We start from the raw sequence: 15,187 nt of genomic DNA on the forward strand, positions 1-15,187 counted from the left end.
TACTTCAGGTTTCTCTTTTAATAAACAAAACCATCCAAGGTACAGTTCCAAAGTACAAAATCAACCAGTTCTGAACTGATTGGTGATAAGAGCACACAGATCAGTCCTTCCTTAAGGAAACAGTCTCCTCCCTGATGCCCTCTTTGGTCACTATGCAGATCCGGAGTGCGTCCCCAGTGTACACATCTCTCTCAGCCGCAGAAATGAAGACATCTTTCACCAGCCGCATGGCTCTGTCCAAGGACAGCGGAACATGCTCCACATTCTGCATGTTCTTAAAACCAACCTGGTGGGACATGAAACTTGGGTGAGATGTCATGTGACAGTGAGCACAAAGGAAAGGTTCAAGTTTCTTCCAATACCCTCATGTGTACGAGGATTTGTGATGAAAATACTACACAAAATTAAAATGTCCTTCAGACTGAATAAAGACCCTTCCAGACCTGGATGAATTACACACATCAGAAATCTGACAACGATTCCCTGGCAAAGCTCCCACTCTTGAGAAGCACATGACCCAGAGAGGTGGACGTATGCAAGCAAAGTGATCAGAGAATTGCTATAACTAAGAAGAAAATAAGAGCCAGGAGAGCCCCAACAGATGTCCACTAAGTCTCCTAGAAGAAGACAGGCTTCAGCAGAAAGGACTTTTAAGTAGGTGAGCGCTGAAGGCTACACTGAAGAGCACAGAACATTCCAGACTGAAGATGTGGGACGGAGTTAGGAAAAGCACATCTTTTCTGAGAAAAGCAGAGTTAGGGTCTGGGTGTAGTGGGGTGACAGGAGATGAGGTCAATAAGCAATAAGCAGAGGAGTAGCTATATATGACATCCTTCAGAAAACTGAGCAGGATGAATTAGGGAAGTAAACTTGTAGGCAGAAAGGATGTTAGGAAATAAATCCAATAATCTAATAATGTAGGTCTGAATTTAGCCAGCAGTAATCACAAAGAGGGACGAATTAGAAATACAGGTGACCTCTGAATAACACAGTTTTCAACTGCTCAGGTCCACTTATACATAAATTTTTTCAGTAAACATACTGAAAAGTTTTCGGAGACTTGCAACAATTTGAAAAAACTCAGATGAGCCAAGTAGCCTAAAAATACCTTAAAAATTAAGAGAAAGGTATGTCACAAATGTATAAACTATATGTAGATACTAGCTATTTTATCATTTACTACCATAAAATACACATAAATTGATTATAACAAGTTAAAGTGATCTCTCAATGTTCTCCTTGGTTTTTCATTGTGTTTAGTGCAATTATTATAAACCTTAAATAGCAAGTGGCCCAAACAAAGCACTATTAGTGATGCTGGAAGTGCTCCCCAAGAAGCAGGGAAAGTTATGACATTACAAGAAAAAGCTGAATTGCTTGATATGTACTGTAGATTGAGGTCTGCAGCTGTGGTTGTCCACCACTCCAGACAGATGATTCTCCTTGTAAACAGATGATGTAAACTTACAGTATCAACAAATACAGTATTGTAAATGTATTTTCTCTTCCTATAATTTTCTTAATAACATTCTCTTTCCTGTAGTTTATTTATCATAAGAATACAGCACATAATACATATGTAAAATACGTGATAATCCACAGTTTACATTATTGGCAAGGCTTCCAGTCAACAGTAGGCTTATTTGTAAGTTTTCTTGGAGTCGAAAGTTATATGTGGATTTTCCAGTGCTCGGGGAGTTGGCGCCCCAATCCCCGTGTTGTTCAAGGGTCAACTGTATGCTTGGGAGTTCAAGTACAGTATTGGGTAACATAGAAAGGGGGAGTAAGAGGGAGAAAGGCATTTTTATGATCTTCAGGTAAAGACAGCAAGAGAATTAGCCACTACAGACATAAAAGAGTTGGAAGCCATGAGAATACAGGAAAACAATCAAAACCATGGGAGTAGGTAAGGACCCACAAGAGAGTAGGCAGAACACAGAGAGAGACCATGAGGTTTCTGTAGGACACGTCTGCCAAACTCAAACAGTAATTTATAAGAAAGTCTTTATATCTTGGCTCTCCTAAGCTAATGAAGAGGAGAACTTGGAGGAAGGCACTTCAACTGAACACCATGACAAGTTGGACATAGTATCATTACCTGGACACAGTATCATTACCTGGTTGTCAAGCAGGGGCTGTAGCATGGCACTTGCTGAGCCTCCAGCCTTGAAGGAGTCTCTCTGGTAAGACCCTACTGGATCAAAGCTGTATACAGCCCCCTTTCCTTAAAGAAGAAAACAGTATTCATAAGGATGGTATCCAATCACAATCCCAAATCATCGCAAAAATAAATCAGGTCAAAACGTGACACAAAACGGACTATCACCTTGGCTAAAACTTCAGGGAACAGTTGGAACACAGTCACTGTGTGCACTGGTGACAGCTGCAGCACACACACTGTTGCACATGTGACAGCCAGAACCCAGTCACCATTGCACAGGTGCCACCCAGCAGACAGCCCCAATCCCCGTGTTGGTGTGTTGTTCAAGGGTAAACTGTAGGCTTGGGAGTTAAAATACAATATTGAGTAACACAGAAAGGGTGGGTAAGAGGGAGAAAGGCATTTTTATGATCTTCAGGTAAAGATGACAAGAGAATTAACCACTGCAGATGTAAAACAGTTGGAAGCCATGAGAATACACAAAAATAATCCAAGCCATGGTAGTAGGTAAGGACCCATAAGAGAGTAGGGAGAACACAGAGAGAGATGGTGAGGTTTCTGTAGGACACATCAGCCAAACTCAAACAATCATTTATAAGAAAGTCTTTATTTCTTGGCTCTCCTAAGCTAACGAAGAGGAGAACTTGAAGGAAAGCACGACTTATGTATATAGACAGGTCCAAGGGACACATCCGCAAGACACAGTAAAATGAAGAGAATTCTGTAACCTGTAAAATACAATACTGCTTTTGTTTAAAAGAATAAGAAAACTATTTGTACAAGCACAAAAAAGTCTGGAAAGATAAATAACAAACTGTGGTTGGTCATCTTTGAGCACTGAATTAGAGGCAAGAAAAGAAGGGAATTAATTCATATGCTTCTATATTATTTGAGTTTATTACAAAGAACACAGGTAGTTCTGCAATTTTTAAAAAGGCCTGTTAAAAACAACTGTGTTCTGGGTATGAGAAATCACGAGTCATTTACAAGGTATGATTTTTTAAAAACATAACTGATTTAGAAAACACATTATATACCAGAACTCAGTACCCTGGGAGATGTGATATAGGGACAATCTCCTTACTAACCATGTACAACTGCCACTGTTAGCTTTGTATGTTTTCTACTATAGAACTGCGTAAACTTGGCCAGGCGCGGTGGCTCATGCCTGTAATCCCAGCACTCTGGGAGGCTGAGGTGGGCCGATCACGAGGTCAGGAGTTCGAGATCAGCCTGGCCAACACAGTGAAACCCCATCTCTACTAAAAATACAAAAATTAGCTGAGCATGGTGGCACATGCCTGTATTCCCACCTACTTGGGAGGCTGAGGCAGGAGAATCGCTTGAACCCAGGAGGCGGAGGTTGTGGTGAGCCGAGATCATGCCACTGCACTCCAGCCTGGGCAACAGAGCGAGACTTGGTCTCAAAAAAAGAAAAAGGATTGTGTAAACTGAATTCTCTGGTGGAGAAGGCACCATCTGAGGTCACCTAAGAAACTGGGAAGTATTTTTGCTGGAAGCAAGCTTGGGACAAGACATGAGATCACAGCAGGCAATCCACTAACCTCAATATACAAAAAAAGAAAGAGATGTAAGGTGTAAAGGCAGAAAAATGATTGTATCTCTCATGAGGATGACAGGCCACAAGTAAACTGAGGCCCAAAAGCTTTACCCAAGGATGGAACCAATCTCAGAAAACCACACACAACAAATTTAAAAAAATAAACCAAAGAAAGGGTGGGCTATGTCCAAGAACACAGCTTTAAAGACCCCCTAGAAGAAGCAAGAGAGACACTAGTAAAATCAGTATAAAACAGCAAAAATCAATAGATAAATAAAAACAAAAATAAATGTAGAATGGCATGAATCTTGATTACAAAGTGCTTTTCCTCATCAAAGTAAAATCCAAAAAGCACAATCATTTCAATGTAAAAAATAAAATCAGACAAGTCTTAAAAGAAATACAGCTAAGCTTTGGATGGGAGAAGTTTTTCTAACAAGGCAAGAAACTGAATGTCATACAGAAATGATGGACAGATTAGACTGTATGAAACACAGCAATTTCTGTGTAGCAAAAGGCACCACCCAAAAGAGACAAATAACACTCTTGGGAGTATCTATAATATCACAGACATTTGACACAGTCGAATGTAGTTCTTGAAAATCAATAAGAAGAAAACTAACCTGCAAATAAGGAAATGGGCAACGGTTAATATATGAATCAGTCTCCAAAGAGGAAATTTATAAAGTCAATAAACATACGAAAACATGCCCAAGAATATATATAAATGAAAATAATAAACTGTTCAATAGGCAAAAAGATGTTTCAAAATGTGTTAATTCTAATACTGGGAAGGTTATATAAAATCGGGTACTCAGGGTACTGGCGTATCCTTCAGAAAGAGTACACTCAACAAAATACAAAAAAAAATTTATCTGACCCAATACTTCAACTACTCGAAGTTTATTCTAGCAAGACAAGCATAACTGGGGAAGTACACAAAAATGTATGTACAAGGATGTTCATCATAGTGTTTATATTAAGAAAACAGGAAGCCAAAATGCCCTTTAGAGGACTGGTTAGGTAAATGATGCTATGTATTACAGCAGCAAAAACAGAAGACAAAAAAAATTTTTTTTAAATTAAATACAAAAATCATTATGCATATAGCTTAGATCTCCTTGATAATACATAATGTATAGTTACAGAAAAACAGATACCAAAGTCCTACTTACATAAAACTGCATGAGCGTATGTATAAACGTGTACTGATTGTTTTCACTACAGAAAAACTAAAGCCACTTTTAATTTGGGAGAAAAATTTTTAAAAGGCATGAGAGCAGCTAAGAGATTAAAGACAGAGAGGTTAGTGCAGACAGCGGCTGACACCAAGGGAAAGAGCTGTGGACCTTGCTGTCCTGAAGGTTTCAATATGGAGCACTGCTCTCCAGGTCCCTGCATCCACCAACACAGAAGACAGTAAAGGAAGTCTCCTGAGACATTAGCAGAGGCTCTGGACTTAGGGGACCAGGCTCTAGAGTGGCAAAGGGTAGGAGCAAAACACATGAAATGGAAAGTTGATGTAAACAAAACACAGACCTTCAGCCCCCTTCCTCCTCCGAGGCCTAAAAAGCTGCCAACCAGGCTTCTCTTCCTGTAGTCCCACCTCACCTCAGGAAAAAAGATTAAAGAAATTCTTCATCTGAAGAAAATGCTGCTTACTTAAGCACCCAGTTAACGGCTGTCAGTTGACAAGCCATGTCAACAAGGACTTTCATAATCAAATTTTGGTACAAGACTCTTCAATGTGAATGGACAGCAAAAAAAAAAAAAAAATCAGAGATTTGAAGGAAGCCTCTAACATAGAAGACAGAGGCCAAAAATGAACACACAACATGAAAAAAAAAAAAAGCATTCTGATGAAATACAGAAAACTGCAAAGAAAGTAAACAGGATTTTTTTTAAAAAGACAAAAAATAAGTACAAGCTCTTGGAAATTAATGACACCAGAAATAAAAGCAATCAGTAAAGGATGAAAAGCTAAAATTAAGGAAATCTTCATAAAGTAGAACCAAAAAGACAGACATGGATAACATGGGGAGTCAAAAATAAAGTACCGGGTCATAATCCAGGTGGTTGTGGAGAAGGTGCAGAGGGGTAGGGGAGGAGGAGAGGAAAGAAGGTGGAGAAAGAGGACAAAACACATAAGAAACTCTGGGCAAGGAACATCACTACACAATTTCAGAACACCAGGGTAAAGAAAAGATCCTAAAAGCAAAGTCTCAAAAAGGTCCCGTTTTGTTTTTTTCAGAAATCTTTTAGGAGGTAAGCCTCTAAAATAAGGAAATAAATCAAGAAAGAGGAGAACACAGGATGTGGGGGAATCTCAGGATGGCAGTGGTCCATCCTGGAGCAAGGGGAAAAGGGATCCACCTAGTATGTGAGGTCTGACAACCAGATGAATTGTACTCAGAGAATGTACAAGGAACTGACAAAAAGTTTAAAGAAATCTGAGCCAATTAGAGATAGTTAACTTAAGAAAAAAATAAAAACGAGTTACACAAGAAAGAAAATATTAATGCATGCTACTTGGCGCAACAAAGATCAATATCTATCTGGTCATAATAAAAACATTAAAGGTCTATGTTACCAAAAGTGTAATGTGTTAAAGGAGGATGCTAATGAGGAAGAGGACACAAAAGAGCTAAGAACCGTCATCTACCAGAACAAAACACCAAAAGATATCTCAAAAGAGTGCAGTACAAATACAGAGTTTTGGAAAACGGAGGTAAGTACCAGGAAATACAGGTAAAAGAGTTGAAAACTGTCTTAGGGCAATGGAAAAAAAAGATAGAGGACTGCTTTATTATTCACACAAATTCCTCTATAAAATAAAAATTAGTTTAAAGAACACTTAAAACCCAACCAGACAGACAAGCTTAGAAAGACAGTTCTAGAGACACCTGAGGTTGTCACCAAAACTAGCAACACTGTTACATGGAAATCAAAGAACAGGGCTCTGAAGTGAAACAAAAGCCAAACCTGAATCTTAGGTCTGCTGCTTAGTAGGTATCAGCTTTCCCAGATTAGACTCTCTAACTCTCGGAAAAACTCAAAGGATGCTGTCTGGCCTGCTGAAATTCAATGGCAGCTATTTTTAATGTTGCTAAAATCTGAATCTATTAATCTGACATTAAAGCCAGGCATAATGTAAGTCAAAAAAGACACCAGAAGCATCCAGCTTCCTAAGTTAGGCAAATTAATTTGTAGCTAGACTCTAATTACCCATGTTAAAGGTAATTCATTTCTATTTTTACTATTTCTACACTTTACTTTTTCTCTTGGTTTTCAAGTAAGGTTGAAAGCCTTAAAAAGAAATTGTGTCAACCTAATTTGTCTACGCCTAAACCATGGCAGGTAAAATGATCAGAATGTTCCCCAAGGCTGTGTATGGGGGCGGATGTTAAGAGTCAGAGATAGCGCACGCAAAGAAAATGCTCATGGAACAGAAAGCGATAGGAGTCAACAACCGAGAGGCAGGGCGCTGAAATGAAGCTTGACCCTTTCCTCTTAGAATTTTCCCTCACAGGATTTAGGGTCCCCAGTCCCCTTGCTTTCTTTCTGTGTCCAACTGAGATGTTCTGTGATGTGGCCAGCCGCATGTATTCCCCTGGAGGCTCTGACCCAAGCCAAGGCCTGCCTTGAACATTCCCAGGCGCTGACAATGTTGTTTAGGCTATTGCTTGAAACACTGAGAAATTACCCCTGTTGCTAAACACACAGAAACTATCCCTGGCCCTGAACCAAATTCCTTCAACACTCAAATCAACTCCCTCACCTTGGACACATCTTTTCCTGCTGTCTGCTGAGAGGACTGCTGCAGCACTAAATGCTTTTGACTGATTACCCTGAGATTTAGTGTTCTGGAACCCCAACTAGGTTCAGGGCAGTCCCTCACAGGAATTCCTCTGCCCCTACTTTTAGGGCAACTTCAGCCACAGGTTCAGCCAGAAGGAACACAGAAGATGGGCTTACTCCAATGATATCCTCATCTAGACACTTCTGTAACTTCTTATCTCAATGGACTACTCTAAATGACACAGATGGACTACTTATCCATCTGTGTCAATGGACTACTCTAAGTGACAAAGATCTGTCCTGGGACACTGTACTTGTATTTGATTTTTAGATGCAACCAAAAGCCAATCCAAATGAGAACATTTGGATTGCAAATGAGAACAAATGGATTGGAACATTTGGATGGAAAACATTGGTGCCCATGTGGCGTAATGCAGCTCTGGAACAAAAATGGGATGGAATATTAAGTAACAAGACTTAATATTCTCAGGGAATCCTGGTCTGGCTCTGACAAAAAATCAAAGAGGTGTTTCAAAAAGTTCTGAAAACACTGGAGTAGATGCTTATTACTAATTACCCCAAATGACTTCTAGAACCGTTAAAGAATTTTTTTGAAGTGTATTTGTTAATAAAAAAATTTTCAATACTCAGAATCACATTTAGGTCAAGCTTTCTAGGTCCGATTTCTTTCTATAAGATAAAAATGCCTAATTATTTACTACTAACTCATGCAAGTTCCTGAGAAAATAGCAAAATAACTGGCTGCTCAACATTCACTATTAGAGCTTCAATGTGCCTTTGGAGGTCATACATTAGCTTCAGTTTCTTCATCACTTTCATTATCAGAAATGAAATGAGAATTGTGTCAGATGGTATTTATGGTTCTTTTCAACTCTAGATGGATACACACATCTAGGGAATAATAACTCCTCCCCCCCCACCATTTTCCAGAAAGAAGGAATTCTACCTTCTTCATCAAGTCCACCGATGATGTTGTAAACATAGTATGGAAAGAAGCGCCTTGAATACAGGATTGTAGACAGCATTGCAGCAATTGCCCCCGTAGTCATGGCCTTATTATTGGAATGCTTATACATCTGCAATTATTGATAAAAGTCACAGGCATGTAGAGGCAGAGGCCATTATAGACTAGAACAATCAACAGTATAAAGTGAATAAATAAATGCATACCACAGTGGAAGGGGAAAGCATGCCTATTTCCTTCATGATCAACCAACACAGTATTACTAACATAAAATTTTAAGGGAAGGAATGCCAAGTTTGCCCTCAGCTCTCTGGTTTAGACTCTATTTTCCATACCACCCTTATCTCAGGTACTGCTAATCCAAGAGCTAATGTGCATGAAAGGGCACATGAAGTGGCCTAAGGAAGACGGGTTTAAATCCATCTCTCTCCCTCACTCTGCATATAGACCAGGGGTCAACAAACTACCCCTGTAGTTTGGCTCAGGGGCCAAATCCAGCCTACTCCCTATTGCTATGAATATTGTCCGTGGCTGCTTTTTCACTACAGAAGCAGATCAAATGGCCCATAAAGCTGTAAATATTTACTATCTGGTCCCTTACAGAAAAAATTACGGCAATCCCTGATCAAACCTAGATGTAAGTCCCTCTCTTTGTGGAGCAGATCTCTGTGAGAACAGAAGACACAGGGCAGCACCCTTACTCTGCATGATTTTAATACACAGCAGTGGTCATGATCCTTAAAACATCTACAGTAGAGAACACAAGCATCCAAAACAGGGTCTTAGCATGACAATACAGTGACTGCAAATCCTAGCTTTACTATACCTTTGCGAGCCCTACATTACCCACTGGTAGAGAAACTTCACAAAAATTATAAACATAAAATGAATTCAAGATCACCAATTTTTGTTAACCACATAGCAAACATCTCTAATGAGAAACCTAATGGCCAGGCATAGTGGCTCACACCTGTAATCTCAACTGAGGCGAGAGAATGTTTGAGCCCAGGAGATGAAGGCTACAGTGAGCTACAATGGCGCCACTGTACTCCAGCCTGTGCAACAAAGTGAGACGCTGTCTCTAAATAAATAGACAGATAGATATCTAACTAGCACCGTAAAATTAAACAATGACAGTCAAAACACTGAAAAATGATTAGAAATGAACTACAAGTAACAGGTAAGTTTCTTATAGAGGAATGTCTTTCCAAGATAAAAACTATAAAAAATTATTCATAGGCCGGGCACAGTGGCTCACTGCTGGCCTGTAATCCCAGCACTTTGGGAGGCCGAGATGGCTGGATCACCTGAAGTCAGGGGTTCGAGACCAGCCTGGCCAACATGGTGAAACCCCGTCTCTACTAAAATACAAAAATTAGACAGGGGTGGTGACAGGTGCCTGTAATCTCAGCTACTCGGGAGGCTGTGGCAGGATAATCACTTGAACCCAGGAGGCAGAGGTTGCAGTGAGCCAAGATCATGCCATTGCACTCCAGCCTGGGCAACAAGAGTGAAACTCTGTCTCAAAAAAAAAAAAAAAAAAAAAAATTTCATTCCATTTCATTTCGAAACCAAGCACCAACATTTATTTACTTCACCACCTAATAAAGTATGAGAGAAAAACTTCAGGAAGGGGTGTGTATTATGTAGAATTCACCATTCCTTGTTTTATTAACAATATCATGTTTACTTTTGTCTTCTAACTCCCATTTATAAAATAAGCATTAGGAATTATCACATAAATATGCCAATAAACGTAAGTCACTATGGCTTTCAATGTAAGTTTCTAAAAAAGCATTAACAATTGATAAATACTGAGTGAAATCCTTTCTACACATTCAAAAAGCATGTGTCAGTTAAACAAATATATTATATACTCCAGTAACCACTCATAAGTGTAAATAATCTCAAGTGTTATTCATGAATAGGCAAAACAGAATGTGATCACCCCTGACTTCTGGCAGCTGGCTATCAACTGAAGCCGGTCAGGTGACAGACGTTAATGGTGCATATTGTGCCTCCCATCCAAGCTCCCGGCTTATTCATTCTTTCGTATTTCTACTCATGCATCCTGCCAACTAAGAGCACAGCACTGTAAAGAGGAAAAGCTTGTCAACTGATGGTGATGCAAACCAAGCTCCTGTGTCAAATCTTCCCTGGGCTCTCTCCTGCCACAGGAATTGATTTGCTTTGTTTTTGAGGGAAGAGTATCTTCAGAAGAACTCCTCCCAGGCTCCTTCTAAAAGGGTAGAGAACCCTTCATATGATATAAGACTTTAACAAATGGAATGTGCTGCTGTTTCACATTATGCTACTTTAATGACCCTGCATTAATGATATCATTTCATTTCTAGCATACATGTGTAATTCATTTACTAACCTAGTGACTCTCTAGCTATCTGACCAACAGTCATGCTGTAGGCTTAAAAGAATTTAATGAATTACTATTAATTTAAAATAGTGTAGAAATGTACAAAAGCATCTACCTTTAGTCTTGCTTCAATAATCTTTGTCAGCGTAAGGCAGTCTCCATGAAAACCACTGCATCCAATGACTGTTTTGTCTGTTCTGTAAAAAGCACATTTCAGAAAATTGAGTTGGTTAGATAGTAGAGCAAAACATATCTTCGGCAATTTTAAATTTAAAATTCTGATTCCCACTATTCCCTAAATGGTAATGGGACAAACAGCCACCCTTCTGGGGAGGAGGGGTCTGTATTCCATCTTACCCCTTATTCCAGATGAATTACAGGTAGATCAAAGACTTTAAAAATGCGACTATGAATGGACTAAATAAATCATGGGTGAATTTTTTTTACTATCTTGGGCTGAGGAAGATACGTAGGTAGGTTAATTGACTGATTTTTGAGACGGAGTTTCGCTCTTGTCACCCAGGCTGGAATGCAGTGGCGCAATCTTGGCTCACTGCAACTTCCGCCTCCTGGGTTCAAGCAATTCTCCTGCCTCAGCCTCCCAAGTATCTGGGATTACAGGCACCCACCACCACACCCAGCTGATTTTTGTATTTTTAGTAGAGATGGGGTTTCACCATGTTGGCCAGGCTGGTCTCAAACTCCTGACCTCAGGTAATCCACCTGCCTTGGCCTCCAAAGTGCTGGGATTACAGGTGTGAACCACTGCACCCAGCCTCGTGAAGGTAGATTTAAACAACACAATCCAAGGGCCACACAGAAAAATTTCATAAATTTGACTACATAAAATTCTACAGGGAAATTTAAGAATAGCTTTTTAAAACCCTAAGAAAATATATTAGTAGCATCTACCCCCAAAGTCTAATTTTAATTCTATAAATATTCTTACAAATAAGGAAAGCAATAACATAAACGAAAGATGGGTAACTTCTATGAACAGACAAGTCACAGAAAAAAGAGACATTAAGTCACCATAAACATAAGAGCCTCTATGTTACTCAGAAATCCCAATCTCAAAAAGAGACTATTTCAACCAATTATACTGGCTAAAAATGCCTAACTAACTAAATGCTGGTGAGGTTGTGGAAACAGTATAAACTGATTAACTTGTTAGATGGGCAATTCGGTGGTATCTATTAAAAATTTAAATACACACCACTCTCACCAATTCTATTGCTAGAAATCCATCTTGTCAATATACTTATCCAAGTATGCAAAGGGATGCTCTAGACTCACCAGTGAGTACTCATTTAAATAGCACCCCAAAACAAAACAAAACCTAAATGTCCATCTGTATGGAGAGGATTAAAATTTGGTATAGACATACAAATTCAACCGTGTATTTCAAAAATTAATTCCTAGATCTTGATATGAATCTATAAAGAAACCTAAACAATATTTTGCAGAGGCCACACAATTCCTCTTGGAAACTTACAAATGACTCGCACAAACCATACCTGTCCTACTAGGAGAGCAGCTGACACCTCTAGGGTCATCACTAACATCACCTGATCTATGCCTACCATCAACCTCACTGCACTAAGGTGAAGACGTCCAATCCCCTATAAGGCTTTACTGCCTTTACTGACAAGATTGGTTGACAACACCAACAGGGAAAGACAGAAATCTTAGAACTTCAAGATGCTTTTCCCAAATATCCAGGTGCATCAAAGGAATGGGAGTTTTCATGCAAAGAATACAGTCTGAAACAGGTTTGGAAGAGGCAAGCTTAGTTCTAGGTCAGCCCCACAGGACGTGGGATGAGGGATATATACAGGCATTCGTTAATGCTGCACTGTTCTTATTCTCTATCTCTATATCTGACGTGTTTCATAAAAAAAAAAAAGTGCTCACTTCACCAGCAAACGTAACTAAAGCAATATTTAAAAGATGAGTAAAAGCTAGTACGAGGATGGTATCCATAAAGTTGTTTTAAAATCTCATTTCTAATATTTACTACTTTCAAGTTGTACAAGTGTCGTCCTTGAGGAGAAAAAAAGGTAACACAAGAGCACCATAAACAGAAAGCAGAAAGGGGGCATCAAAAGATGCAAGTGGAGAGACACAAAACTGGGAAGACGAAAACAAACTTCATTGCTTTTTAAGATGTGGGCCATCCCTGGGAGCAGGAAAGACAACGTATCTTTTCTTCTGTACCTACTTCCTACAATACAAGGAGGGTCTATCCAAAGGACCCAAACCTCGTAAGTCCCATTCCTATTACAATTCAAGTTTAATTAACCCAGGAATTCATGACCATTTATAAGCATTTCCAAAACTGTTAAATACAGACCACTGCCAATCTGCAGTATGTATTCAGGTGATTTATGCAGGCTTTTTTTTTTTTTTTTAAGTTTTGGCTTTATTTTCATGTTTTAGGAAAAACATAGCTAGCCTATTAAAACTGAGCTGTGGACATAATTGCTTAGGATATTTCTAAAACGAATGTTTCAGGTAAAAAAAAAAAAGTGTGGGGAGATAGATTTTAAAAAAATATCATTTAATGGATTAATGGTGCTGTGGTTTGAATATTCCCTTCAAAACTCATGTTGAAATTTAATTGCCATTGTGATGGTACTGGGAGTTGGGACCAGGTGTTTAGGTCCTAGGGCTCAGCCTTCACGAATGGACATTATCACAGCAGTGGGTTCGCTTGCTCTTCTTTCCTTCTCTGGCCTTCCACCATGTTAAGACACAGCAGGAAATTTTTCATGGTAAAATGCTGGGGTGAACACATTTAGGTTACCGAAAGCACTTTTGGTACCCTGAATACAGCAAATATTATTAAGACTGCACATTAAATTATTAGGAAACATTAACTTAGAAAATGGTTTTCTAATAAAAATGCTCCCAACAGCAACTTAAAAACTCATGAAACAAATCATTTAGAAGTAGAAACTCTCACAGCATTAAATCATTACAAAGGCATTGTGAAATGTCTTTAGAAATATTTACTTACAATTTGTAACATTTGGGGCTATCCCGCGTATGAATTGAAAACCCTTCACTCAATCGAGTATCAGAAGCAACAATTGCAAAATCTTCTCCAGCAATTGCCAGTATAGTACTGAGGAAAAAAGAAAAAAATTAATTCTCCAGGGTGGTAATCCTATCCCTACAAATAGAAGAATGCTCCATAGCACATAATGGGATAAAATACTCTAGATGTCAACAAAAACATGATTCAAATGGGAAGAGGAAAGATGAGCGGGAAGAGAATGAACGCCTGGCTACGAGTTGTCTGGAAAAAAAAATTATTAATAAGCCTAAATCAGGGCAAAGTCTCCTTGGCAGGAGGTAACAGAAAAGCCAATGAATTATCATCACCAACACATTAATACTTACTCGCGCAAGGTACTACTAATACAGAACAACTAAATACCACATCTGTGCCCTTGAGGATCAGGTATAGACAGTGGTACTACAACGCAAGCTCTATGAGTTTAGAGAAGATGGGATTTTCTTCTTCTTGTTTCATTTCTTTATATCCAAGTCCTTATATAACGCCTATATAATGCTTATTTCTTTATACCCAAGCCCTTATATAATGACAAATAAATGGACAAACAGTAAATTTTTCCCTCTGTGGCTGTACAATTTGACAGCTTACCAAAGAGACTTACAGTAGAATTCCAAAAGCAGACTGCCTGGGTTCTAACTCTGGCTTTCCCATTTCGCAGATATGAGACTGCGGGTAAGTTACTTCTCAAAGCGTCAATTTCATCATATATACAACAGAGATCACTGCAGTTGCTACCTCATTAGGGTGTTCAAAGGATCAAATATGTAAGCCCTTATAGCAGTCCCTGACATGTAACTGGTCCTCTAGTAAGTGTTAGCTATAAGTGCTATGGCACTGGAGTATGACTAAGCACCTGGGCTCTGGAATTACATGAGACAGAGACCCACTCTTGCTACTTACTAGGTATGTGATCTTGGACAAATCCTCCAAATGCAAGTTGATGATAACAGTACCTGTGTCACAAGGTATGTATATATATTTGGGTGTGTATATTTTAATGTACAAGGCTTGACTGATAACTATAACCACTGCTTCAATGCAATAGTGGAAATTAAAGGCATGGTGCCTCACAGACGTAAGCACTCAGGAAACTTAAGCTACTATTTTTACTGAGGAGGGATTTGTGCTAAAGCTCTCAAGAAGAAAAGGATGGCATTCCAGGTAATATAAACAGCACGCAATGGCAAACAGGTAATTATTCAAATAGTACATACATTCAAGCAACTCAT

The 15,187-nt window shown here is 39.0% G+C and overlaps 1 protein-coding gene across 1 annotated transcript in view; it reads right to left on the bottom strand.

Annotated features, from left to right (window-relative positions):
• PSMB1 (proteasome 20S subunit beta 1) overlaps positions 1-15,187 on the bottom strand; it is an 18,317-nt gene continuing 3,130 nt past the window's right edge. Inside the window, exons 2-6 of the mRNA XM_001140101.4 lie at positions 13,896-14,003; positions 10,992-11,073; positions 8,488-8,617; positions 2,118-2,224; positions 1-286 (exon numbers count right to left, since the gene is read on the bottom strand). Of these exons, the coding sequence (XP_001140101.1) occupies positions 101-286; positions 2,118-2,224; positions 8,488-8,617; positions 10,992-11,073; positions 13,896-14,003 (613 nt within the window). The 3' untranslated portion in view covers positions 1-100. The remainder of the gene's footprint in view (positions 287-2,117; positions 2,225-8,487; positions 8,618-10,991; positions 11,074-13,895; positions 14,004-15,187) is intronic.

This window comes from Pan troglodytes, chromosome 5 (assembly GCF_028858775.2).
Source record: "Pan troglodytes isolate AG18354 chromosome 5, NHGRI_mPanTro3-v2.0_pri, whole genome shotgun sequence".
NCBI classification, from domain to species: domain Eukaryota; kingdom Metazoa; phylum Chordata; class Mammalia; order Primates; family Hominidae; genus Pan; species Pan troglodytes.